The sequence below is a fragment of the Equus caballus genome, chromosome 1, assembly GCF_041296265.1.
Source record: "Equus caballus isolate H_3958 breed thoroughbred chromosome 1, TB-T2T, whole genome shotgun sequence".
Classification (NCBI taxonomy): Eukaryota; Metazoa; Chordata; class Mammalia; order Perissodactyla; family Equidae; genus Equus; species Equus caballus.
In genome coordinates this window covers 1,130,464-1,157,570 of record NC_091684.1, presented here as the reverse complement: position 1 = coordinate 1,157,570, position 27,107 = coordinate 1,130,464, and the positions used below count along the sequence as shown (strand labels likewise).

Here is a 27,107-nt window from a genome sequence, read left to right as displayed (position 1 = left end):
GTCTTGTTGTCTGCGGAGTGTTTATTTCACAACACTACTAAATGTGCACACAGAGAGGGACAAGAAGTTCCACATAGCCGTGGCAGCACCTGGGGGCCGCCTGCTCATGGCCCAGCTGCCTACAGGCGGGAGGGTCGCTGGTGTGGTCAGGTGAGACCTCCAGGGCTTCACACCGCCTCTGAGCACCTTTAATGGGACCGTCCCAGAGGCCCCTCCCAGCACTGTCGTAATCAGTGCACCTGACAGTCCAGGGATGTCACCCTCCAACCTGCGTTCTGAAGAAGGGCAGAGGAAGGAAAGGTGCTATGTGGAGGCTGCACCTTGTCAGGAGCTCCGGCTCACCTGTGGCCAGTGGTCTCATTGGGCACCTCCCCTCCTGTGGCCCCTCGAGGTCCTCTTATCCCGTGTGGTTGCCCCACGGCTGTGCACACGTACCAGCCCCTCCTGAGAGTACCCACCCCAAGTGCTGGAACCCTGACCAGCAGGGCGGGGAGTATTCGGAGATTCATGGTTGTGCCAAATGCCAGACCCGCTCCTGGAGTCGGGCTGCTGTGTGCAGTCAGCTCCCCACTTAGCATGATGTTTCCATCTCGTCCCAAGTGCTGGCGGCCCCCATGGTGCCCAGCAGTGTGTGAGAGTCTGGTCCGGCCACAGCCCAGTATCCAGTGGTGTAGGAGAGGCTGAGTGCAGCCAGGCCGGCCCCCATGCTCCTGGGCCTTCAGAGCCACCTGGATGCGTCTCTTTGGGCAAGATTCCGACTTCTGCCACCTGCAGATAAAGTGGTAGACTGGTCACACTGCCTCTGGGGCCCTGGGCAGGGCCTGACCACGGCCTGCTGGTCTTTGTTAGCATCGAGCTTGGTCCAGAATGGACAGAGGAGCATCTGGGCTCGCTGTACCCCGAGAATGCTGGCAGCTTAGTGTCCCTCTGGAAAAAAAGGCTTGCTCCAGGGTCTGAGTGATAGCTTGAAGACCCTCACCCTAAGCAGAGGCACGTGCCAGCTGTGGAGAGCAGAGGTGGCAGGGCCCCCTGGGCGGGGCTGGGCTTGGCACTGGTGCTCATCAGCTGAGTTGGAAGGCCCCATGGTCCAGGGGGTGAGGGCAGATTCCGGGATATAGCCCAGTGGCGGGCGAGGCCCCTGCCGAGCACCGAAGGAGGGCGGGATCCTGAGGAGCTGGCCTAGGAAGCGGGCCTACTGTGGGATAAGGGGCATTGGAGCTGGAGGATGTGGTGAAGAGCTGAGGCCCCTGGGAAGCAGGCCTGCCATGGGATAAGGGGCGTTGGAGCCGGAGGACGTGGTGAAGAGCCGAGGCCCCAGGCTGAGCTCGTGGACACAGAACCAGGCTGGCAGCTCAAGGGAAGTGGGCTGCTGGGCACCTGAGAGGCGGAGGGCCGGCCCTAGGCACAGGGGTGTTGGGATCCAAAGACAAACCCTTGTAAGGATCTGCCCGGCTTTCCTTACAGGCTACCTTGGGCGTGGCCTGTCCTCGGAACACCCTCGGAGGTTCAGACAGCCTCCGTGGTGGTGGAGGGAACTCAGCCTCTCACGCTTTCTTCTGTTGAGCCAAGGCGCTTGCTGGCTTCCTCCACAGACCTGCCAGGGGGCTGGTCAGGTGGCTGGGGGTCTAACAAGCTCCTGGCTTCCTTTGTTCGCACCATGCCCTCACCTTCTGAGGGAGGCTGCCCACTGGGAGACGCTGCTGCCTGGGGCAAACCTGCTGGGGGCACGGTGGGCTGTGGCCGGAGGGCTCTTCAGTGGGGTGGCAGTTGTTGCACCTGAGTACAGGGGAGGTCTCTGAGCCTGGACGTGAACCTAAAGTTCAATGGAAATGGGAAGCTCTTGAAGTTTAAACAATGTTGGTTTTTTTTTCAAAATAGGTCTCAAGAAGGGTTAAGTGACTTGTTTCAAGTCGAGCAAAGTGCCTCCAAGGGAGCCCCTGGCAGTGGGTCTCACAGAGCATCTGCCTAGAGAGGAGGATGCGGCCTTGGGACCGAGGGCAGGGGCAAGCTGCGGGCAACCCTTGTGGGCAGGGAGTGCTCTGGGAACCGTGCAGAGAACCGCTATGGGCATGCCTGGGCTCTGAAGTCCGCAGACCATCTCTTCTGGACACATGCTCAGCACCTACAACCCGTGAGGGAAACCTGTCCTCTCTCTTTTCCCTGGGAAACCTCAAGTCCTTTGTTCCACTCTGGCAGCTTCTGTGGGGGAGGCCACCATGGTCCTCAGGGCTGGTGCAGAACCAGCCCAGCCTGATGGCCGCCTCTCCACCTGGTGGTCAGTACTGTCACACCTCTCAGGTGTCCAGGGTGGGGTCGGGGAGCTAGAGTGGCCTGAACAGCCTGGTCTTGGCACCTCTCTTTGAGCAGCTCTGGAGAGATGGTGGGCAGCTGACCAGGATGGTCCAGAAACCACAAGACCCCTGCCTTTTGATGGGGAGGACCCTAGACCCTAACCTCCAAGTGGAAGTTGGGGCATGGGTGGCGGGTGCTGGCGAGGGTGGGAGATGGGGAGGCTGGGGAGGGGCTTGGGCAGAGGGTGAACAGAAGTCGCCTCAGGGCCACAGCTAGGAGAGGCTGCAGCTCCTGCCAGGGTGGCGAGAATCGTCCAGGCAGCGCCTCTGGGCTCGAAGGCTGTGGGCAGCAGACGAAGAGGTGTGGGGTGGCCTCTGGGGTGGGCCTGCGGGGAGGGCGCGGGCTGGGGGCTGAAGTGACCCCAAGCCCAGCTGGGCCTAGGGCCGCAGCAGCCCCAGCGCGCCCAGGGCACCGCCCAGCAGCAGGCAGAGGCACAGGCCGCGCGTGGGCTCCGTGCCCGAAGTCCAGGCGCTGTAGCTGTAGACGCCTTGGCCGGTCCCGTTGCCGCCGGGGGACCCGTCCTCGTCGTCGTCCAGTCCGCGCACCCCCGGCCCCGCGGCCCCACTCCAGCGCGAGCCGGCGGCCAGGCCCACCGCCCCCGCCGCCCCAGCCGCCGCCCCTGCTGCCGCCACGCGCAGGGAAGAGCCCGCGTACCGGGGCGCCGGCCTCACCCGCACCCTCGGGGCCCCGCGCGCGCCCCCGCGCAGCCCTCCCCGGGCGCTGCCGCGAGCCCCCCCACGGCCGCCCTTGGCTGCGCCGCTGTCGCAGAGGAAGGCGGCCGCCAGCAGCAGAGCCCAGCACGTCGCCGCCGTCCAGTTCATCTTTGTGGGGCAGGACCTGCGGGAAGATGGAGGAAGGGACCTCAGCTTCTGTGAGGACCAGGGGGCCTAGGGCCTGGGGCCAGCGGTTCTGACCCTAGGGACAGGGGCCCCAGGGGCGGGGACAGAAGCTTAGCATTTGGCGGTACCTGGGGGCTCCAGCATCTTGGAGGACTGCTGCTCAGGGCTGGGGTGGGCTGGGAGGAGGGGTTCGAGCGCTTGAGGATTAGGGGCCCAGTCCTGGGGAGGGGGTAGGGTCTCTTCAGTAACTGGAAAGGGGTGGGTGGAGGTGAGAAGGTTCAGCACCTGGGGGTTATTCCGTGCCTGGGCGTGGAGTAGGGGCATGAACGGGGCGGGGTGGGGAGTGAGGCCCTGCCGTAAGGGACTCGGGCCTGGGGAAGGGCTCCTTGGCTGTTTTGCAAGGACCAACCCCGGCCTCCAGGGCGCCGGCGAGGCCACGGGGATGGAGGTTGTGTTTGAAGGACGCAGTCTCAGGGACCGAGGCCCCCCAAGGACCCAGACTGGGGTGTGGAGAAGGGATCAACCGTGTGCTTCGGCCCGGCTCTCCCGGACCCCTCGGAGCGGTGCGCACCGGGCGCGGGGCGAGAGCCGGGGGTCCGGGCCTCACGGGCTGGGGTCACTGTGCAGACCCCGCCCCTGCAGGCCGGGACCCAGGGGATGGTCCTTGCCCGCCCCACCCCTCCCTCGACTCCACCCCTCCCCGACCGCCGGGGACGCGGCCGTTCCGGGTGCAGCGATCTGGGCGGCGGCTCGACCCTCCTCCCAGGCCCGCCGGTCTCCCCTCGCGGCTCCTCCATGCCCGGCCCCGCGGATGCCCGCCCCAGCCGCCCGATCCGGGCCTGGATCCCGCCGCTCGGCCTTACCCGCCACGGGCCTCGGTCGGAACCGCGGGCTGGAGTGGCCGCTCCAGGGGCCAGGCGGAGCGGGAAGGGCGGGCTGGGGCGGAGACCCTCCACCCAGCGCAGAGCCTGGATTTTGCGCGAGGCCTCCGCCCTAGGATTAGGGGCGGGCAGACGCGGAGGCTCGTCCCCCGGGAGACGGAAGGGAGGAGATAAAGGCAGGCCCCGCGGAGCGCAGCCCCTCTGCCTTCCCAGCCCCCCCGCCGTCCTCGCTGCGCCTGGTCCTCCTCCCCCCACCCCTCCGTCACCCCTCCCTCACCCCCCTCAGTCCCCATCCTATCTCCCGCTTCCACACGCGTCCGCCCGACTCTGTCTCCATCACGCAGTCCGCACCCAACACTTTCCCATCCCCGCCCCCGTGCACGTGGTGCCCCACCGCATCTCGCCTCACCCCACCCCTCCTCCTCCATCCCACCTTCCCATACTCCATGGCAGTCCTGCCTGCCCCAAACCGTAACCTCTCCCACCCCACCCTCTCCCATTCCTCATCTTCATCCCTACCCCAGGTGGCTGTGTCCCAGACTCAGGGACCACAGGATGCCATGTCAGACCCTGAGCTCCAGATCATGGTGTTCAGGGCTCTGCATTCCAGGCCCAGAGAGGACAGGATGGCTGTCCTGGGCCACAGTAACCGAGGTCCCAGGGCAGCAGCCCCCTCCCCCCTCCCTTTTTTTCTTTTTGAGGAAGATTAGCCCTGAGATAACATCTGCCACCAATCCTCCTCTTTTTGCTGAGGAAGACTGGTCCTGAGCTAACATCCATGCCTATCTTCCTCTGCTTTATGTGTGGGATGCCTGCCACAGCATGGCTTGTCAAGCAGTGTGTAGGTCCGCACCCAGGATCCGAACCTGGGAACCCTGGGCCACCGAAGCAGCAGGCCCTTTTCTGGGCACCTAGCACAGCAGGCCCCCTTTGCAGGTCTGGGAAAGGACGTCTTGGCCCCCGTCCTGCCCTGCAGTGCCCACCATTCAGGTCCCTCCAGGGGGGGCCCTCCAGGTGGCCCCTCCATGGCAAGGTCACCTGTAGCCCCACTGCCCAAGCCAAGCCAGACCCTGCTGAAGTGGACTCTGGGACCCCTTCTTGAAATGGTTTGTCTTGCCACTGGGACCTCTCACCTCCCAACATGTACACTAGGCCATCACCACAGCCCTCTGCCTGGGGACACCAGGTCCTCTTGATGGTTTTAGGGATGTACGTGGGAAGCTCCCCAGCTGCACGAGATTGTTTAATGTGATATGATCTCTCTTAGCTTCCGTCAGATCCTCACCATCCGCTGAGAAACGCCCCCCACACTGGGCAACCTCACTCCCTCTCCGTTTCAAATGCCACATGGGCCACTGGCCTCTCCTGGCCAGGCCGCTGGTCTGCTGCACCCCAGAGTCGGCGGGCACCTCATGATTTCTCAGCTACGGGCCCTTGGCCTTGAGTGCAGGACCTGCTTGGTGACTCCTGTTTTCTAAGAACTTAGCCAGCCACATGGGAGGCCCAGCAAATATTTGATGAATAAATATATTAATATCTTTCTGTCTTCTAACCTTCTGGATAACTTAGAAGGAAACATTCTGGGAATAGAAACCAAGCCTATTCTTTTAAATTATAACTACTGTTAAGAATTGGTGAGGGGCTGGCCCCATGCCTGAGTGGTTAGGTTTGTGCACTCTGCTTTGGTGGCCCAGGGTTTCGCCGGTTCGGGCCCGGACCGGGCACCACTCATCAAGCCATGCTGAGGCAGCGTCCCACAGAGCACAAACAGAAGGACCTACAACTAGAATATACAACTATGTACTGGGGGGCTTCGGGGAGAAGAAGAAGAAGAAGAAGAAAAGAACTGGTGAGAACGCTCCTTGTATCTTAGCCTTTGTAGGGGACAAGTCAACAATGTTTTCCAAACTCCTGCCAAGTAAGGGCTGGAAAAAACTGGTATTTGAAAGAGAGACAGGTCTGCTGGCTCTAGGTCCACCCAGCTCCCTCCCTTCTGAGGCCTGATGGCAATCACAGGAAATAAGTTCACAAGGAGAATGGGAGGGGCCCTCAGGAGATTCGCAGGAGGGTGCTGGCTCATTAGGCACAGGAGGAATCCCCCTGGAACAGAGGGGCAGTGGCCAGGGAGAGAGCTGCACAGCCTCGGGAATTGGGAGTATGATGATGGGTGGTTGGGAGAGATGAGGGCAGAAATGCGGGGGGGTCAGCCAAGATTTGCATTCTCTGGTTGAGCCCCTCCCTGGTCCCACACACAGAAGAGCCCCCAGCAAGCTGCTCACCCCAAGGAAACAAGGAAGTTTCTCTGAAGAAATCAGGGTGAGCCGGGCTGCCTTAACACTTGGTTGGGGCCTGCGGTGGACCGCTGCTGCTTCTGCCACTCAGCATCCATTTTCCCTTGTTCTGGTCAAGGAATCTGTGCGTGTCCTCTGGGGAGCTAGCCCTCTCTTATTTTTGGTCCATGAGGTCAGGCTGTGACCGCCCCCTCTCCTGGCCCTATGAGGCGACGTGATGTGCCGTGTGGTTCTTTCCAGTGCAGGCCGAGGACCACATTCTGAGTGGCTGGGAGACAGCTCGCTCTCCTCCTGTGACCCTGAAGGCTTGAGGCTGAGTGTGGAGCCGTCGCACATGTGGAGCTGTCCCACGGAACCTGAGACGAGCCACCCCGATGGGGCAGGACCGAGGGGAACAGAGGTGGGTCCTGACCCAGTTTTGTCTCCTGGATCAGGCAGTGCCAGAGCCGGCATCTCGGACCTTCTTTAGATGCGTGCTGCATCACCTGCAATGAGGCTCCAGCTGGTGGCTGGTTCACTGCCCCTCGTGGTAAAGGGCCCTGCCACACACACACAGAGCTGCCAGGCAGTCTTCCCCCTGCTGCGTTTTAAAGTACGAATGACAAGGGGTGTTTGTCAGAGTTTCAGGGAGAGCGTCTAGGCAGACAAGGAAGACAGAGAAAAGAAAATGGATCAGGGAGTCTGAGGAGTCAGAGGAAAACCTAACACACAAACATGAGGAAAATACTCTAATTCAGACTTGGGAAGACTGAGGGAGACAGTGTATTTATATAAGAACAGGATGCTGTGAAAAAGGAATAGGTAGGCACTAAGAAAGAACTTTTGACAAAATGAGGTTGAAAAAACCCAACAGGAGAATTGTGTTATAAAGTTAAGGAAGTCTCTGCATGAATAGCAGAGACAGCTGGGAGAAAAGGACATCAACTTGAAATATGGCCAGAGGATCGGCTTCTGGGCCCCCAGCGAGCAGAGAGGAAGGAGAGCCAGTGACAGCATAGGACGAGTGGAGGACGCAGGCCCCCGCTGACTTTGTGAGACCCTAAACCTTTTATCCCAAGATACGTGAGGGAGCACAAGACACAATTTAGACTATTTCATATTTGAACATCAGCATGAAACTCTAAATGAAATATTAGCGCAGTGACCCCAACAGCACCTCCAAAAAGCATCACGTGAGGTCAGCTCAGTTCAGGTGGTTTCCCGTCATGAAATCCATCCACGCACCTTAGTCACTAGTGCCCCAAGGGAGGAAATACTTGTGATCCTCTCAAAACAGGAAGGCAAAGCGTTTGCTTCTTCCTTATTTTGTTAAGTTTTTTAGTTGAAATATATTTGCCATATGACGTTGTATGAATTTAAAGTGTACCGCATGTTGGTTTGATGCATTTGGGTGCTGTGATGTGATTGCCACTGTCAGAGCGTTTGATTCCAGTCAACACTCATTTGTAGGGGCAAGATGCCAAGAAAAGTAGTCATAGACGTGAATTTTTAACTTGATAAAGGCCATATTTCAAAAAGTCTCAGCTGATATTATACTTAACGGAGAGCCTTTAGATGTACTCCTTTCAAAAAATATAAACAAGAAAAGATGGCCTGCCCTCATCACTTCTGTTAACAAGGTATTGGCAGAACAGCTAAGAGGAAGAAAATGCTGCATTGAGGAGCGGCGGGCCCTGCAGACTGGCGGCCCTGACACTCATTCCCGCACACAGACGCTGAGCACCCCACATTACTCAGGGAAGCTGATCCACAGCCCTGCCCTCTGAGGAACACAGCCTCCAACCCCCACACAAGAAACCTAACCAGAGCTCTCGGGATCTCGGTAGCCCACCCTCAGACCCAGTCACAGGGGCATTGAGCAGAGAGCCCAGCCAGAGGCTGTGCATGTGCAGAGACAAGGAGTCACCTCATCTGTCCAGGGAGCTCAGCACACGGGTCTGATTTGATTCCAACACAAAAAGCCCTGCCAGCCCTGGGGCCTGTTCTACAGCCTCAAACGGGCAAGGAGGCTAATTTGCAGCTCCAGTCAAAGCGGAATAGAGGGGCTGGCCCTGTGGCCGAGTGGTTAAGTTCACGGACTCCACTTCGGCAGCCCAGGGTTTCGCCAGTTTGGATCCTGGGCGTGGACGTGGCACTGCTCATCAGGCCACGCTGTGGCAGTGTCCCACATAGCAGCACTAGCAGGACCTGTAACTAGGATGTGCAACTCTGCACTGGGGAGCTTTGGGGAGAAGAAAAAGAAGCCAAATAGAGCCTGCAGTCCGACTCGCTGAGGAAACCTAAGCAGAGCCCCAGGCCTCTCTGCAGCCCACCACACGCCTCCAATGACAGTAGCACTTGAGGAGGGAACCTGGCCTGCAGCAGCAGTCGTCCTCAAAGCTAGGACTGCGGCGCATCAGCCCAGGGAAATGGTGCACAGTTCCACCCAATTTGATCCCAAACAAGAGGCTTGCTGGCCTTGGGCCTACGTGGGGGCCCCGCCCAGTCAGGGAAACTAACTGGGTGCCCTGCCCAGCGCAGAAGACAGCCTTCATCCTGCCCCAGCGGGAAACTAAGCAGAGCGCACAGGAAGCCCCGGAGCCCATCCCACGGTCCTGCTGATGGTGGCGCTTGAAGGGAGCATGCCCGGGGCTTTCCCCATCTGCACAGCCAAACTCGTGGCCCTGTCTGACCAGAGAAATCATTGCAGGGTCTCACCTGATTCAGGTCCCCAAAGCAAGCTGTGCGGTCCTTGGGCACATTCTGCTGACTCCTCAGGGAGAAAGCTTATTCATAGCCCCACTTACTGCTGTGTGTAGCACCCGCTTCCAACCGTGGAGGAAGCCAGACCAAAACCCAAGCAACTGCAGGACTCATCCTACAGCCACACTTGGGGAAGGAGGCAAGCCAGCAGTTGTACCTGACTCTTCTCAGCCAGCGGCAGCCCTGCCAACCTGAGGGCTCGGGCAGTGGCCTCACTCACAATTAGATCCTGATAGCAAGCCCAAGGACATTGCCGGCCGACACATCCAGAACCCCAAGCTGAGTGGACTGGTGAAGAACACAACATAAAAACATGTAAACAGTAACATCAAAAAGCAAAAATGCAAGGGGGAGAGGTAAAAGTGTGAAGATTAGGAACGCTATCAAAGTGAAGTTGTTGTCAGTTTAAAGTAGGGCGCTATAACTTTAGAGTATTCTCTGTAAGCCTCACGGTAACCACGAGGGAAAAACAGAGTAGTTACACAAACAGATGTGACACAGAAGTGGAGCATGAGGATACCACAAGTTATCAAGTCACAACAGAAGACAGCAAGAGAGGAAGCAAGGAACAATGGCTCCCCCAAGCAGTCAGAAAATAACTAACAAAATGGTGATAGTAAGTCCTTACCTATCAATCATTACATGATCAATAATTACTTTATATGTAAATAGATTAAATTCTCTAAGGAAAAGACATAAAAGGGCTGAGTGAATGGATTAGAAAACAGTATGCTGCCTACAAGAAACTCACTTTAGCCTCTTTAAAGGCACACAGAGACTGACAGTTAAGGGATGGGAAATGATATTTCAAGCACATGGTAACCAGAAACGTAGGGGAAGCTATACTTATATCAGACAAAATAGACTTTATACTAAAAACAGGAAAAGAGAGATAAAGAAGGTCATTATGTAACGATAAGGGGGTAACGGCATCAAGAAGATATAACAATTGTAAATATTTATGCACTCAAGATAAGAGAACCTAGGGGCCAGCCCTGTGGCTGAGTGGTTAAGTTTGCGTGCTCTGCTGCAGCGGCCCAGGGTTTCGCTGGTTCGGATTCTGGGTGCGAACATGGGACTGCTCATCAGGCCACATTGAGGCGGTGTCCCACATGCCACAACTAGAGACACTCACAACTAGAATATACAACTATATACTGGGGGGATTTGGGGGAGATAAAGCAGAAAAAAAAAAGATTGGCAGCAGTTGTTAGCGCAGGTGTCAAACTTTAAAAAAAACCCAAACCTAAATATATGAGGCAAAAACTAGCAGAACTAAAAGGAGAAATAAACAGTAATACAATAATAGTTGGAGATTTTAATATCCCACTCTCAACAATGGATAGATCATCCAGATAGAGAATCGATATGAAAACGGAATTGAGCACCATGATAGACAAAATGAACCTAATAGAAATATACACTACATTCTATCCTGCAACAGCAGAATACACATTCTTGTGCACATATGATACATACGTTATATAGATCATATAGATCATATGTTAAGCCACAAAACAAGTGTTAGCAAATTTAAGAAGACTGAAATCATACCAAGTAACTTCTCTGACCACAATGGTATGAAACTCAAAATCAGTAACTGGAGAAAACCTGGAAAACTCACAAATATGTGGAAATGAAAAAACACTTTCCTGGATGACCAACAGACCAAAAATAAAGGGTAAATAAAAAAGTAGCTTGAGACAAACGAAAATGGAAACACAGCACACCAAAACTTATGGAATGCAGAAAAAGCAGTTCTAAGAGGGAAGCTGATAGCTATCAACTCCGACATCAAGAAAATGAGAGTCCTCAAATAGATCACCTAACTTTACGCCTCCAGGAATTAGAAAAAGAAGATCAGATTGAGCCCACAGTTAGAAGAAGGAGGAAATAATAAAGATTAGGGCAGAAATAAATGAAATGCAGTATAGAAAAATAATTGACAACATTAACAAAACTAGGAGCTGATTCTTTGAAAAGATAAGCAAAATTGACAAACCATTAGCAAGACTAACCAAGACAAAAGAGAGAGGATCCAAACCAACAAAATTATAAGTGAAACAGGAGACTTTACAATTTATACCACAGAAATACAAAGGGTCATAAGAGGATACTATGAAGAATTATATACCAAAAGACTGACCAACACAGAAGAAATGGATAAATTCTCAGAAATATACAACTGACTAAGATTGAATCAGGAATAGAAAATCTGAAAGACCATTACTAGGAAGGAGACTGAATCGGTAATCAAAAATCTCCCAATAAAGAAAAGCCTAGGACCAGATGACTTCACTGGTGAGTTTTACCAAACACTTAGAGAAGAATTAAGGCCAGTGCCTCTCAGACTCTTCCAAAAGATTGAAGAGGATGGAACACTCACAAACTTATTTTGAGAGGCCAGGGTTATCCTGAACCCAAGCCAGAAAAGGACTCTTCAAGAGAAGAAAACTCCAGGCCAATATCTCCGATGAATATAGATGGACAAATTCTCAATAAATACTCACACCACAAATTCAGCAGCATCCTGAAAGATCATTTACCATGACGAATTGGGATTCATCACTGGGATGCAAGGATGGTTCAACATACACAAATCAATAAATGTGATACATCACAGTGATAGAAAGAAAAAAATCATATGATCATCTCAATCGACGCAGAAAAAGCATTTGACAACATTCAACATCCTTTCATGACAAAAACTCTGAACAAATTATGTGTAGAGAGAATGTACTTCAACACAACAAAGGCCATATATGTGGAACCCACAGCTAACATCATACTCAACGTGAAAGGTTTAAAGCTTTTCCTCTAACATCAGGAACAAGACAAGGGCGCCCACACTCACCACTCCTATTCAACATGGTCCTGGAAGTCCTAGCCAGAGCAACCAGGAAAGAAAAAGAAATAACAGGTGACAGAACATGAAGGGCAGAAGTAAAATGGTCTCTATTTGCAGATGACATGATTTTATACATAGAAAATCCTAGAGATTCCACCAAAATAATGTTAGACCTAACAACAAATTCAGTCAAGTTTCAGGATACAAAATTAATATAGAAAAATTGGTAGTGTTTCTATATGTGAATGACAAACTGCCTGAAAAAGAAATCAATCAAACGATCCCATTTACAATAGCATCAAAAACAATAAAATACTTAGGAATAAATTTAAGCAAGGAGGTGAAAGAAGTGTACAATGAAAACTACAAGATATTGATGAAAGACATCAAAGAAGACACAAATAAATGGAAAGGTATCTGATGGTCATGGGTTGGAAGAATTAACGTGGTTAGAATGTCAATACTACAGAAGTCATCTATGGATTCAATGCGATCCCCATCAAGTTTCCAGTGGCATTTCTTACAGAACTAGAAAAAGGAATCCTAAAATTTATATGGAACAACAAAAGACCCCGATTAACTGAAGCAATCCTGAGAAAGAAGAACAAAGCAGGAAACAAAACACTTCTTGATTTCAAGCTATATTCTAAAGCTAGAGTAATCAAAGCAGTATGGTACTGGCATAAAAATACACCTTTACCACTGGGACAGAATCAAGAGCCCTGAAATTATCGCAGCATATACGGTCAACTAATATTTGACAAAGGAGCCAAGAATACTCAAAGGAGAAGACAGTCTCCTCAAAAAATGGTGCTGGGGAAACTGGACAGCCACATGCAAAAGGAAGAAACTGGATCTCTATCATATACCACTCACAAAAATTAACTTGAAATGGATTGAAGACTTAGATGTAAGACCTTAAGCCTACAGTTCCTAGAGGAAATATAGGAAAAAAGCCCCTGAACATGGATCTTGGCAACAATTTTTCAGATATGACAATTAACCACAAACAGCACAATCAAAAATAAACAAGTCGGACTACATCAAACTAAAAAGCTTCTGTACAGCAAAAGAAATGATCAACGAAATGAAAAGACAACCTACAGAATGGAAGGAAACATTTGTAAATCATCGATCTGATAAGGGGTTAATAGCCAAGATCTATAAAGAGCAGATGCAACTCAATAGCAGAAAAACAAATATCCAATTAAAAAATGGATATTTTAATTCAAAGGACTTGAATAGATATTTTTCTAAAGAAGATATTCAAATGGCCAACAGGTGTGTGAAAAGGTGCTTCAACATCACTGGTCATTAGGGAAACTCAAATCAAAACCACAGCGAGTTATCACCTCACACCTGTTAGAGTGACTCATCAGAAAGACAAGAAGTGTTAGTGAGGCTGCGGAGAAAGGGAATGCTTGTGCGCTGTTAGTAGGAATGTAAATTGGCACAGCCACTATGGAAAACAGGATGGAGTTTCCTCAGAAAGTTAAAAGTAGACCTACCCTCTGATCCAGCAATTCCACTTCCAGGGGAAATGAAATCGCTATGTCAAAGAGACACCTGCACCCTGCGATCAGCGCAGCATTATTCACAACAGCCAAGGCATGGAAACAACCTCAATGTCCATCAAGAGATGAATGGATGCAGAAAACACACGCACACACGGCAATACCATTCAGCCATAAAAAGATGGAAATCTTGCCATTGCAACAAAATAGATGGACCTGAGGGCATTACGCTAAGTGAAATAAGTCAGAAAGAGAAAGACATATACTGTAAAACCTCAGTTATATGTGGAATCTAAAAAAAAAACAAAAAACCCAAACTCATAGAAAAAGAGATCAGATTAGAGGTTCCCAGAGTCATGGGGTAAGAGGTGGGGAATTGTGTGAAGGTGATCAAAAGGTACGAACTTCCAGTTGTAAGATAAAAAGTACTGGGGATGTGACGTACAACATGGTGACTATAGCCGCCACTGGAGTATGGTATAGAGGAAAGTTGCTAAGAGAGTAGATCCTGTGTTGTCATCACAAGGAAAGACAATATAGTTTTTTCTTCTTTTCTTGTATCTCTAAGAGGTATTGATACAATAAGATAAACTTATTGTGGTAATCCTTTCACAAGGTAAGTCAAGTCATTATGCCGCACACCTTACACTGAGACAGTGCTTATGTCAATTACATCTCAACAAAACTGGAAGGAAGAATACATAAACATACTCTTAAATATAAAAGAAGAAGTTTTCCATCATTGGCTCTCACAACTGGATGGGGCTGGAGGGCTGAGGCAGGTGGCTTTGACTGTTCAGCAAGGTCCAAGGAGGACCCCCGGGCAGCTTCCCACGTCCGCTCAGCATGAGCTCGGCAGTTCCAGCAACGCGTCTGTGCTCCAGGGGAGGCACCAGCTGTCGCTGCACATTTGGATGTCCCTGCAAATGTTAATGAGTGAGAGCTTCGTGCAGATTGAGAATCAAAGAGAACTCTTTCCTGCCACGGCAAAGTTTCTTGGGTGAAGGATGAAGGCGCCCTTTTTGGAGAGGAAAGAAAGCAAGCAAGCCACACCTTTCTGCAGGTCAGTGAATGGAAGGCTGGGTCACATCCTCTCCCACCCTCCCTGTGGTGCCAGGACCATGAAACGTCACACACACAGGGAAGCAGCCACCTTGTGTTTTCCCAGACCTCACACGAAGACGAGTTGGGTCAGAGGATCAGGATGTGGGTGAGGCGTCCAGGGTGAGGGTATCAGGAGACCCCAGTCAGAACGAACCAGGCCATGTGCACACCGGGCAAGTCTGACTCTTGGATCTTTCCTGAACATGGACCCCCTACTCTGAGAGGGGAGGTGGCCAGCAGCGCCATGCAGCTGCAGGGTCCAGCGTTGCTCCAGGTGCCAGGTGCTGGGGAAAACTCATCAGCAGGATGCTGGAGGGGAGGGAGTTGAGTGGGCCCTGCTGGATCTCCTGCTCTTCCCCTCGCCCCTGGCTCTCCCCGGCCTCCCGGCCCCCCTGCAATCCTGACAGCATCCACCCTTCGGGCCTCAGGCACTTGGTTAAAGGGCCACGTGGAACGCAGGCAGCTCCCTGGGGAGGCACATCCTGCATACACCCATCCCATTAGCACCTTCCTGCTCTGGGCTATTGCAGCACACTCTCCAAGTCCTATCTTGAAGTTAGCTGGTTGACACCTGCAAATTCCACCTGGGCCTTTCCCTTCCTTTGCCGGACGCAGGAAGCACCCTCCTGAGGGCCACTTTGACGTCCTTGTTCTGCAGAGAGTAGATGAGGGGGTTCAGGGTGGGGCTGACTGCTGTGTACAGCAAGGCAACCACTTTGCCGTTTTCCATGGAGGAGCCAGAGCCCGGGAGGATGGAGGTGTAGACGACGGTGGAGTAGCACAAGGTGACCACCAGGAGGTGCGAGGAGCAGGTGGAGAAGGCCCGCCGCCGGCCCGCGGCTGAGCGGACGCGCAGGATGCTGGCGATGATGCAGCCGTAGGACGCCAGGGTGAGCAGGAAGTTGACCACGCCAAAGTAGACGTCTGCGATGACGATCGTGATGTCATTCAGGGTCGTTGGGCTGCAGGAGAGCAGCAGCAGCGTGGGGACTTCACACAGAAAGTGACAGATCTGATTAGGGCCACAGAAACTCAGCCTTGTCATCAGGCCAGTGTGCAAGAGGTGCTGAATGCACTGACCGTCCACACACCGCCCACCAGCAGGGCGCAGACGGGCCAGCTCATCAGCCTGCGGTAGTGCAGCGGGCGGCAGATGGCCACGTAGCAGTCATAGGCCATGAGCATGAGCAGCAGGAGCTCGGCCCCCAGAAACCACGTCAGGAAGAAGAGCTGGGTCATGCAGCCCCCATAGGAGATGGTGCCTCCCTTCTCCACCAGGTTCTCCAGCAATCTGGGGAGAACAGTCGACGTGCAGACAATGTCCAGGACGGCCAGGTTGGTGAGGAAGAAGTACATCGGGGTGTGGAGGCCCGGGTGCAGGCTGATGGCCACGACAATGAGCGTGTTTCCTGCGAGAGCCCCTAGGTACAGGGGGAGGAACAAGGCCAAGAAGAGACCCTGCAGCCCAGGGGCCTGTGAGAAGCTCTGCAGGACAAACTCCTCCACGGCCGTGCGGTTGTCTGTGGCCATCGTGAGGCTGGGTGTCTGGACACAGCCGCCCGGCAGAGGGAGGCATGGGGCGGCGGACGGCCTCTGCGGGGGTGCTGGCTCTCCGCACCTTGCTGCAGGAGCACAAAATCAGGGGTCTGCAAGGGTCCTGCTCCCAGGGAGACAGTCAGAGAACAGCATCCACCCCAGAGCCCTGGGCCCTCCCAGGCATGCAGGTACCTCCCCCCTGAGACAACCTGGTTGTTGCCGGGTCAGCACCACCCCGTAAATCACACAGAAGGGTCAGCGTGACCTGTCCTCACTGACTGTGAATGTTTCCTGTGGCACCCAGCGGGGAGGAGCTGCTTGCTGTGCTCGGTCTTGCCTCAGAGTGCGGAGGGCCCCGTCGGCAAGCCGGAAGGACCCAGGTTCCCAAAGGAAACCCAGTCATCAGGGGGCTGGACATCAGGGACAGGAGGGCGTTTTCACTGTGGGGGCTGCGAGGTGGGCACTCAGGGGGCACAGGGTGTTGGAGGGAGGGGGGCCTGGGCACCAGAGGGCTCGGGTGCTCCTGGGAAGGTCGCCCTCGGCTGCCAGAGTCGGCTGTGGATCGACCCGGCCACAGTCCTTTAGTGGAAGCCACAGCTGCCTTCCCCTTCCCCCCACTCCCCTGCAGAGAGGGCAGACCCCAAGAGAGGGGCAGGGGTGCGGATCAGCCGACCTCCTGGTTCTAACCCATCCCATGCCCGGGCTGGGCGGCAAGCTTGTCTCCTCAACGGGGTCAGCTGGGCCAGGGGCCAGGGGCCAGTGTTCAGGGAGGAAAGGCAGAGTCCCAGCTCAGTGCAGCCCTGTGGCCTCTGCTGACATACCCATCAGCCCCCAGGACAGGGGTTCCCGAGCGCTGGTCACTGCTGGCACCGCCCAGTGCCACATGCACCCCTTCTCAACAGTTGGCCAGGCCTGCCCTGTGCAAGCGTGAATCCCACAGACCCTCGACTGCAGCATCTGAGCCACTGGGCCCCCCTCACACACCCCAGGTGCCTGTGTCTGCTGCCCAGCGAGTCTTGCAGCAGATTCACTGGAACCCGGGCTGTGGGCTCCCCGCTGGGGAGCGGCATCAGGCTGTGGCGTCCCTGAAAGCCTCCGACTTACTTAGAGACCAGGCCACGCTGCTGGGGTCTCCTTTGCTCTGATCTGCGCAGACAGGCGGCAGCCCAGCAGACGCGCGGAGCTCCCTGGGGGCTCTGCCACCTCAAACTGAAGCCGCAAAGGCCACCAGCAAAGCGAGTTGAATGTCATTTTCCCACCATAAAACAGCTCAGGGCACAAGCAAATGTCCGTTCAGAACCAGCAAAGGGAAAATTAGGGCAGGCAGTCCAAAGGGCAGGGGCGAGGCCGTGATGGACAGCTGCTCACTGGGAATGAAGGGGCTGCCCGCTCGGCTCCCGGCTACACGTGAGATGCCCACATCTTCACGAAAAGACGGGATGTTCTTACTCTGGTGGAAACGAGACGCAGTGTGAGGCTGCAGCCGTCTCTCCCAGGTCAGTGTCTCCTTTGTGTGCTGCGGACCTTTAAGTGGAGTCCGTCCCCTTGGGTGGACCTGAGGTGCTGGGGAGCTCGGAGCCCCCCCAGGCCCAGCTCTAGGGGATTAATTACCCCCACCTGGAGGTAAACAGGGGCCTTGTGGGCACAGAAGGGCCAGGGCGCCTGTGGCCCCAGGGGTCAGGATCCCAGGTGGCCGCCTCCATGTGAACGCGTGAGCTGACAGCTCCTCTGCCAAGGGTCTCTCCCCCGGCGGATCTCAGAGGAGAGCTGAGTGCACCAATCCCTGCAGGAAGGACGCGATTCGTTTGAAACAGACTTCAGTTTTTAGAACAGCTGTTAGATTTCCGTAAATTTGGAGAAGACGGCATGGAGAGTCCCTGAGGCCCCACACCCAGTTTCCCGACTTTCGACATGGGACAGAGTGTGATGTGTTGGTTGTCATTAATGAACCAATATTGATATGTTTGTTGGCTAAAGTCCATGGTTTGTGCAGATTGCCTTAGTTTTCACCCAGTGTCCCTTCTCTGTCCGGGCTGCCATCTGGACTCCACGGGACAGTCAGGGTCCTCTAGCTGGCGGTTTCTCAGACTTCCCGTGGTTGTGTCGACCCTGCCAGCTTTGTGGAGAGCTGGTCAGGTGTTCTGCAGAGTGGCCCTCATGGGGATTTGTCCGCTGTTTTTCTCACGATCACACCAGGGGGTGGGTTTTGGGAGACACACTACAGAGGTGCGCTGCCGTCCTCATCTCGTCCTATCAGGAGACACATGGTCCCCCTGACTTTCGCCGCTGATGTTGGCCTGATGAGGTGGGTTTTTCCACCACCGGTTTCAAGTGCTGAGCCTGCTGCTGGGCGCCCAGGGTCAAGGGACACACCGTCCCGCCCTTGAGGACAGAGAGTCTGAGAGAGTCAGCGCTGGCAGTCCCCACCCCAACCCGAGCCTCAGCGGGGCCCCTGGCAGTGGGTGACGAGGCGCGGAGAGCTCACTTTAGCTGACACCTTCCCCTGCGGGGTCAAAGGCCCACAACGGATGGACAGGGCACCTGCTGGGGCTCTGTTTCCAACGTGCCCAGCATGTAGAGCTGAGAAAACATCACGCACAAGGAGAGTCTCACTATTTATCTTAGTGACCAAGTTCAGAATGTGACACATAGAAATTAGTCTTAGAAATTGCAAGGGAACCAACAGAGGGGCCGTGGTTAATTTACAGTGGTCCTTAACTTCACAGAAGAAACAGCCACTGGTCCCAAGCCTCCAACTCAATCAGTCAGCACGTATTTTCAACTTCTGACCAATAATCATCTGTCTCATGGGACAGTCAACGCAGTAGAGTGTCAGCAGCTCAAGACTGGAACAATTCTTCTGATTTATTCAGACGCGACGTAACTTCAGCTGTGTCTGATTTTCCTGATTGACACACAGTTTTCTGAAAGGGATGATGTTGATTCATATAAATAACAAGTGGTCAAGGGGCCCTGCAACCCTAGTTTATCTCAAGGCCCGTGACACGTAGCCATATTTGTAGCGCAGAAGCCTCAATATCTGTGCAAATCATTGGTTAATAACAACCAGCGAGCACCTGCCACATGAGTAGACTGGCCTCAGGGCTGTGAGGATGCTCACAACAGTGCAGGAGTCTCTCTCCTCTGGGGGTTTCCAGATCCACAGGGCAGCAGGCGGCCCACCAGCGAGGCTCAGCAGGATGCTGACGGACCCAATGACACACTTCCTGACTTCAAACTTCCTGCAGAGCTACAGTAATCAAGACAGTGCGGCACTGGCAAAAGGACAGACATATGGATCAATGGAACATAACCGAGAGTCCAGAAATAAATCCACATAACTATGGCCAACTGACTTTGACAAAGCTACCAAGACGATTCATTGAGGAAGGAATAATCTTTTCAACAAGTGGTGTTGGGACAACTGGACATCCACATGGAAAAGAATGAAGTCAGATCCACACCTCACACCATGTACACGAATTAACTAAAAAGGGTCAAAAACCAAAGAACTAAAACCATAAAACCCTTAGAAGAAAATGTAGGGGTATATCATCATGACTTCAGAGTTGGCAATGGTTTCTTTGATGTAACAAGAAAAGGACTGGCAAATAAAAGAAAAATAGATTAATTGGACTTCAAAATTTAAAACCTTCAGTGTTAAAGGACACTACAAAAAATTGAAAAGACAGGCAACCAAATAGGAGAAAATATTTGCAAATCATACATCTGATAAGAGACTTATATCTAGAATTTTAAAAAAGCTATTACGATTGAATAATATAAACATGAACAACTCGATTATAAAACAAGGTGAAGGATCTGAATAGAAATTTCTCCAAAGAAGATACATAAGCAGCCAATAAGTATATGAAAAGAGCCAAGCTCTTTTGTGGGGGAGAAACGCCAAGAAAAGTAGTCATAGAAGTGAATTTTTTTTTTTAAAGATTGGCACCTGAGCTACCAACTGTTGCCAATCTTCTTTTTTTTCCTTTTCCCCAAAGGCCCCCAGTACATAGTTGTATATTATAGTTGTGAGTGCCTCTGGTTGTGCTATGTGGGGACGCCGCCTCAATGTGGCCTGATGAGCGGTGCCGTGTCCCTGCCTGGGATCTGAACTGTTGAAACCCCGGGCCGCCGAAGTGGAGCATGCAAACTTTAACCACTTGGCCACAGGGCAAGCCCCAGAAGTGAATTTTTAACTTGATAAAGGCCATATTTTAAAAAGCCTCAGACAATGTTATACTTAATGGAAAGCCTTTAGATGTACTCCCTTCAAAAATATGAACAAGAAAGGATGGCCTGCTCTCACTGCTTCTGTTAACAAGATATTGGCAGAACGGCTAAGAGGAAGAAAATGCTGCATCGAAGAGTGGCAGACTCTGCAGACTGGCGGCCCTGACAGTCATGCCTGCCCACAGACGCTCAGCACTTGACACTGACTTCTCACCTGCCACCCAAAGCGGGGGGATACAGAGAGGGTGCTTGGGAGAGGTTTAGCTCCTGAAAAAGAGGGCTACGCAGAACGTGCGTGATCTTCTCCTAGGCTGTGGACTCAGTGCCAGGAGTTGCCGCTGCCCTGTGAAGACTGCAGGGTGCTGAATATGCAGGCTGAGTGGGTGGAAGAAGGGAAGATCCAGGCCAGACTCACCACTAGGCTGCTCCACGGCCCCTGCACCGCCACTGCCTGACTCTTCCCCTGTTTGTGTAGCGACTGCTACCTGGAGGCTCTGACTTGCAGCCACATGTGTATCTTAGACTTGATAAAATAAAATTTCTGTACCCGAACAAGAAATAGCTAGAAAACATATACTAAAATGCCATTCACAGTAGCAACCAACACTATAAGTAACCTTCCACAATGCAAAAGATCTCTATGGCAAAAAAATTATTAAAGAACATGAAGCTGCATAAACGGAGGAGTAAACAAGGGTAGTACTTGTATTGGGAACTTAATATTGTGAAGGTGACAATTTTGTGTGAAAATTCTCCACAAATTATCCCATAAATTCAAAAAAATTCCAATAAAAATGTCTGCGGAAGTTTTAAAGGAACCTGCTCTAGGCTGAATTGTGAATTGTATTTCCCTCCTCCTCATTGATATGTTGAAGTCCTGACCCCCAGGACCTCAGGATGTGGCTGTATTTGGAGATGGGGTCTTTACCAAGGAAATTAGGGTAAAATGAAGTCATTGGGGTGCGCCCTAATCCAGTCTGACTGGTGTCTTTATAAGAGCCAGGGACACACACGGGGACAAACGTGTGAAGACGCAGGGAGAAGACGGCATTTACACGCCAAGGAGAGAGGCCTCAGGAGGAACCAAGCCTGCGACGCCTAGTCTCAGACTTCCAGCCTCCAGGACTATGAGAGGATGAATGCCTGTTGTTTAAGCTCCTGGGCTGGGGACTTAGTCATGGCAGCCCTAGTGGACTAATACAGAACCCGAGGGATCTGAAGCCATATGGAAAAATAAAGGTCTAGCATAACTAATTTTGAAAAAGAAGATCAAAGACATGGGACTCACCCTGTCAGATATGAAGATGGTGTGGAAAAGCCACAGTGAACTACCCAGTCTTGGCGAGGAACAGAGACACCAGTACAAGAGAAGAAGTGCATCGCCAACAGACTGTGGGAGCTTGTTCATGTCTACAGGAAGAAAACAAGTTGAGAATTTTGATGGAGAATGGGAAACTGTAAGAAGAACCAAAAGGAAATGTAGAACTAAAAAAAAAATACGTTTAAGAACACAGCGGATTAGATATGACTAGAGAGAATTCGTAACCTGGAAGATCAGAAGAAAATATCCAGAAGAAAGCACAGAGAGGAAAAAAATCATACAGCACACAGAACAGGCTAATAGAAGGCAGAGGGGACACTACAAAAAGATCTTGACATCCACGTACTATTGGAACCAAAAGGAGAGGAGAGAAAGAATGAGGCAGATGCAGTCTTTACGGAAACAATGGTGGTAATTTTCAAAAACTGATGAGAGGGAGCGAGTCATGAATTCTAGAAGCATTACAGACTCCAAGTATGACAAACCCAAAGAGAAACATACCCTGGAAACCAAACACAAGAAGAAAATGTTAAAAGCTTCCAGAAGTGTGGGAAATGCAATTATCTAAAAAGAGTAAAAATAAAACAAACAGCTGACTTCTCAACAGAAACAGGGAGCAGCTGGCAAAGCAGAAATGTGGTTTGCAGAGTTCCAGCTCCAGCATCACAGAACTGACAATAGAAGGGTGGTTAGAAGGTAAGAGACAACAGATGAATAACCAGCGCAGATAGAAATATATATTATGCAAATAAATACTAACAAAAGGGAAGCTGATGTAGCTGTATTGTCAGAGAAAGTAGACTTTAAGCCTTACAGATTATGGCAAAAAGCATTACTGGACACAAAGAGCAACACTTCATAATGATAAAAGGTTAAATTGACCAAGATGATAATTCTAAATTTCATGTACCTAATGACATAACCTCAAAATATATAAAGTAAAATAGTAAGAAAGAGAAGATTTGCAGGGCAAAATCATTTACACGAATTTAAACCTCTCACACACAAAGCACAGGACACATCTATTGATAACGCATGCATGTCTCCAGGGACATATACTAAACCTATTACTTGGATGGCTGTGATGAAGGGAATGGGATGGGAATGTGGGCAAAAAAGATGAAATCAAGTGAGAGAAGTGCTCGCCCTGACCAATGGCAATGGCCAATAAGAAGGGAAGTGCTGCATTAGCCTAATTTCTGTCCCCAAGCACCAGAGAAGAGAGAAAAGGCAGAAAAGCCAGGAATGGTTTGCCATCTATTCGTTAGACCCATCAGGTTTTAGATAAAGCAAAATTCTTGTTTCTGAGGAAAGGTGGCAAATGTGTGGCCAATGGCGCTGCCTGGACTCGCCTGGAGCCCTTAGTCCACTGTCCAGCTGGCTGGGGTTGGTCGCAGGGTCTGCTCTGACAAGCTGGGACCTCAGGCAAAGGAGGCCATCCCAGTGGGCTCTGGGACAAGGTACGCAGGGCCCAGGAGGGCCAGGCAGAGGGTCTGGCCACCGCAGAACCTGAGCAGACCCCAGGTGGTCGGGAAGGGACAGTGCAGAGGGACCCTCCTATGAGCTTGAGACCAAGTTCTTCCTGGGCTGAGGGCGCTGCTGGGAGCTGAGGAGCTGTCCCCGGGTCTGGTGCTGATGCTGCCTGGGAGAGGCTGGAGCCTTTGGCATTTCCACTGCTCGCCCAGATGCTCTCAGGGCCACTCTGTGCTCTTGGCAGCTCCTTCCCAGGTGAGGTGAGGTGGGGAAGAGAGGAGGTTGCCCCTGCGCTGGCGGGAGGGAGCCATGGCCTGCCTGGTGGTGGGCCAGTGACTGAGCAGATGAGAGGGGAGGGATCCAGAAGTTCTTCCTCCTGCAGCTGGTGCTCAGGAGGGGCCAGGGGCCTGGAGGAGTCTGGCCAGAGCCTCCCTGATGTCACGGTTCCGCAGGCAGTAGATGATGGGGTTGAGCAGGGGGGTCACAACCGAGTAGATCACGGACACCAGCTTGTTGAGGTCGAAGGAGCTGATGGCGTGAGGGCGGGCGTACATGAAGATGGTGGTGGTGTAGAAGATGGCCACCACCACCAGGTGGGAGGCACAGGTGGAGAAGGCCTTCCTGCGGCCGGCCGCCCCGGGGATCCTCAGCACTGTGGCCAGGATGTAGCCATAGGACACCATGGTCACCAGCAGGGAGGTTGAGAGCACAGCCAGGGCTGCTGCGAAGTCCACGACTTCGATGGCGGTGGTGTCGGAGCAGGAGAGCTGCAGCAGGGGCGAGATGTCACAGAAGAAGTGGTTGAGGACGTTGGGGCCACAGAACCTGAGGCGGGAGATGAGAGCCGTGGACACAAAGGAGGCCAGGAAGCCGCCCAGCCAGGCAGTGAGGGCCAGGTGCAGGCACAGCCTTGAGTCCATGATGGCTGGGTAGTGCAGCGGGCGACAGATGGCCAGGTACCGGTCACAGGCCATAGTGGCCAGGAGGAAGCACTCAGAGGAGCCGAGTGAGAGGAAGAGGAACAGCTGGGTCAGGCATCCTGAGAAGGAGATGGTCCTTGCCCATGCCAGGAGGCCAGCCAGCAACTTGGGGACGGTGACTGAGGTGTAGACGGTCTCCAGCACTGACAGGTTGGCCAGGAAGAAGTACATGGGCGTGTGCAGTTGGCGGCTGGCTCGGACTGTCACCACGATGACCAGGTTCTCCAGGACGGTCACCACGTAGACGATGAGGAATGACCCGAACAGCAGCCCTCGCAGGTGGCACAGCTCCAGGAAGCCCAGCAGAATGAACTCCGTCACCAAGGTCTCAGTGGAGTTGCTCATGGCCCTCCCTGGCAGAGAGGTCACTTGTGGGCACCCTGAAAGGCAGAGAGACATGAGTGTGATGTGTGATGGTCCAGGCCCGCTGCCTCACTGGGCAGCAGGGCCGGGTCGTGAGAGCTGGGTGGGTGGACTGTGCCCTCCTCAAAGGGGTCTCAGAGGTGCCGCAGGGCTTCCTTGTGGTCCCCCCCTCAGTCCAACACATGGTTCCTCAGAGCTGACGACAGCAAGGGGGCTGTGGGCTCACACCCACCAGTCTGTGCAGATACTCGTCTCACCTGCACACTCATAGACATTCAGGTGCACACTCTTCTGTGCCCAGCACACAGGTGCATGGCCAGGCGTGTGCTTAGCACACCCCCTCATCCACCGAGGTGCACATGCACACACAGGTACACGCGTACACACACACAGGTGCACACATACATACACACAGGTGCATGCACACACACCCAGGCGTGCACACATACACACAGGTGCATGCACACACACCCAGGCATGCACACACAGAAGTCCATGCACACACACAGGTGCACACATGCATACACACAGGTGCATGCGCGCACACCCAGGTGCAGGCACACAGCATGAGAGAAAACCCACTCTGCCCGGTGCCCCTTCCCCTGCTGTGTCCTGGCACTTTCCTGGCCTCACCCCTGTGGGCCCCCAGGGTTCTGCTCCTCCAGCTGCTCTCTGGCCAGGGCCTCTCACCCCTCGGGAAGGACACCACTTCTGTCAGCTGTCCAGGGGTGAGCAAAGCGTGGGCCAGGGGTCTGCAGAGGGGGCGGAAGCTCATCCCCGCCTTTTTATGTCCCCACGTGGACCTGGCCGAGATCCAGCCTTGGTCTTTGCCTGTGTTTTCTGAGCAGCAAAGTGGCCTTTGGCGGATGGGCGGCAGCGGTCTACGCAGAGCCTCTGAGGGGCCGCGCTGTTTGGACTCTCATGCCAGGACATCCCTGGAGTTGGGTGTCTGAGGGGTGGCGGGTCTCAGGAGGGGGTGGGCTGGGCCAGGGCTCCGCGCAGACGGATCCGGGGCTCCTCGGGCTCTCCCGCCCCTCCTAGAGGCGGTGGAGCCTCAGGGCCTCCCCTCACGCCGCCGTCGGGTCTGCGGAGCGCGGCAGGGGTCGCGCTGCAGGCGGAGGGAGATCCCCGTGGACGGAGTGGTTCGTCCGGTCGACTGGGATTTGGCCCCTCCTCTGGCGGCGCCGGGCTGAGCTGACGGCTGCTCCGGGCTCACCCGGGAGGGGAACTCGCTGGGTGAGCCGGGGCTCCGGAGACCCCGCGGCCTGAGACGCGCTCAGCCCTGCGGGGAGGGGGCTGCGGGGATGCTCAGAGCTGGTGGGGCACAGGCCGGGGTGCGCAGGGCACTGAGGCCCGTCCCCCAAGTCCCTGGTGAAGCGAGACCTGTCAGCAACGCAGAGGAGGAGGCTGGGCCTGCGAAGGGTGTGCAGAGCCTCGGTCGGTGGCCAGCTTGGATCCCCAGCTGAGGGCGCGGGCTGAGGGCTCGGGAGCCCGTACCCGGCGTCTGTGCCGCCCAGCCTGGCGACGGGTTTTGGCAGCCCCCCGAAAGTGCGGTCCTCGTGGCCTCCCCAGGTCCTTTGCCTCAAGACTCAGGTCCGGGGAGCCGAACCTCCCCTCGCAGAAGGTGTGAGGCCTCGGCCGGTCTCTGCATCTCTCTGAGCCGGGGTCTGTGGGGAGCACGGCGCGTCTCGCAGGGTCCCGCTGCCTCTGGACCCAGGTGGCTTTTATCGGGCTCGTTAGTGGCCTTGTCCCCACCCCCGTCTTCTGCTCCGAGTCTGGAGGGCTCTAATCGCAAACTGTCACCCCCGCGGGGCTCAGAGCACTTGGTGGAGGCGCACTGCAGGGTCCGTGGAGGGAAGGTGTCGCCGGCGCCCCGCTCTGGGGCTCCCCACTGTCTCCTCAGCCACAAACAGCGCGCTGCCTGTCACCGGCCCTCCGGGAGCGCTGGCCCCTCCGGGCCTCAAAGCCCCTCCTCTGGGGTCCAGGGGCGGGGTGGGGCGGGGGGGTGAATGCTGCTCGGTAGCTTCGTGGCCCTCCCGCTTCATTCTGTGTCTTTCCATGGACGGCGTTTATTATCCATTCAGTTATAAAATGACGTGCTGAACACTTGTAAACCTCCCCTCAGCCCAAGAGGATCGCTGACGAATGCCCTCAGCTCCTTCCCTCTCCGGCCCGCCGCTCAGAGGACCGCCCGCGGGCTCCCTGCTGCTCACAGCGTTTTAAGCGTAGACAAGGGCTGCTCAGCGCGGCTGTTTCAGACCTTGCGGCAGAGGCGTCTGCTCTGAGCCGTCTTCTGGGTCTCCTTTGTGTTACTGTGACGCTTGCTCCCCGCAGCTGGCTGCGTTTATTCTGACCCTGTGTCACGTTCCCTGGAGCGACCACCTCACACTTCCTGGTTCGTTCTGGGTGCTGGCCAGCGTTCCTCTTGGAGCCACCTCTAGGCTCAGGAATGTCGGGTTGAACTCGACAAGAAAATGCCCAGTTCTTTCCCCAAAGCGGCTCCACCGTTTACACTCCCACCGTTCAGCCGCGTCATCCCAGCGGGAGCTGTGGGGATTCTCAGTCTTTGCCCATCTAGCGGGTAAAAGCAGGCCTCCTGCGGTGCATTTGCTTTTCCTCTTCTCTAA

General features: G+C 53.9%; 2 protein-coding genes, 1 long non-coding RNA gene and 1 pseudogene across 4 annotated transcripts in view; 1 reads left to right on the top strand and 3 right to left on the bottom strand.

The window, feature by feature from the left end:
* Positions 1 to 3: 3 nt before the first annotated feature.
* Positions 4 to 4,182, bottom strand: SPRN (shadow of prion protein). Its single transcript, XM_023636358.2, has 2 exons — positions 4,055 to 4,182; positions 4 to 3,189 (listed from the first exon to the last, which is right to left on the bottom strand). Exon 2 carries the CDS (start codon positions 3,171 to 3,173, stop codon positions 2,730 to 2,732), a length of 444 nt encoding a protein of 147 aa, XP_023492126.1. The 5' UTR covers positions 3,174 to 3,189; positions 4,055 to 4,182; the 3' UTR covers positions 4 to 2,729.
* Positions 3,092 to 27,107, top strand: part of LOC138925318 (uncharacterized) — a 41,979-nt gene continuing 17,963 nt past the window's right edge. The window contains exons 1-2 of the long non-coding RNA XR_011441292.1: positions 3,092 to 3,223; positions 6,604 to 6,763. This is a non-coding gene — a long non-coding RNA (uncharacterized lncRNA). The remainder of the gene's footprint in view (positions 3,224 to 6,603; positions 6,764 to 27,107) is intronic.
* On the bottom strand, positions 15,131 to 16,101 carry OR13A30P (olfactory receptor family 13 subfamily A member 30, pseudogene; annotated as a pseudogene).
* OR6AE1 (olfactory receptor family 6 subfamily AE member 1) lies at positions 22,431 to 26,992 on the bottom strand. Of its 2 annotated transcripts, none has more exons than XM_023636271.2 (2): positions 25,171 to 26,992; positions 22,431 to 24,497 (listed from the first exon to the last, which is right to left on the bottom strand). In XM_023636271.2, the coding sequence occupies exons 1-2, from the start codon at positions 25,253 to 25,255 to the stop codon at positions 23,527 to 23,529; spliced, it is 1,056 nt and encodes a 351-aa protein (XP_023492039.1). In that variant the 5' UTR covers positions 25,256 to 26,992; the 3' UTR covers positions 22,431 to 23,526. The 2 variants fall into 2 exon arrangements, with proteins under 2 accessions (XP_023492039.1, XP_070131305.1); XM_070275204.1 differs by having other exon boundaries at positions 25,063 to 26,967.

Coding starts and splice junctions, on each gene's coding strand:
- SPRN (XM_023636358.2), bottom strand. CDS start 3,173: ATGAACTGGACGGCGGCGACGTGCTGGGCTCTGCTGCTGGCGGCCGCC.
- OR6AE1 (XM_070275204.1), bottom strand. CDS start 25,255: ATGAGCTTCCGCCCCCTCTGCAGACCCCTGGCCCACGCTTTGCTCACC. Junction 24,498..25,062: donor GGGAAGGGGCACCGGGCAGA/GTGGGTTTTCTC, acceptor TCTGCCTTTCAG/GGTGCCCACAAGTGACCTCT.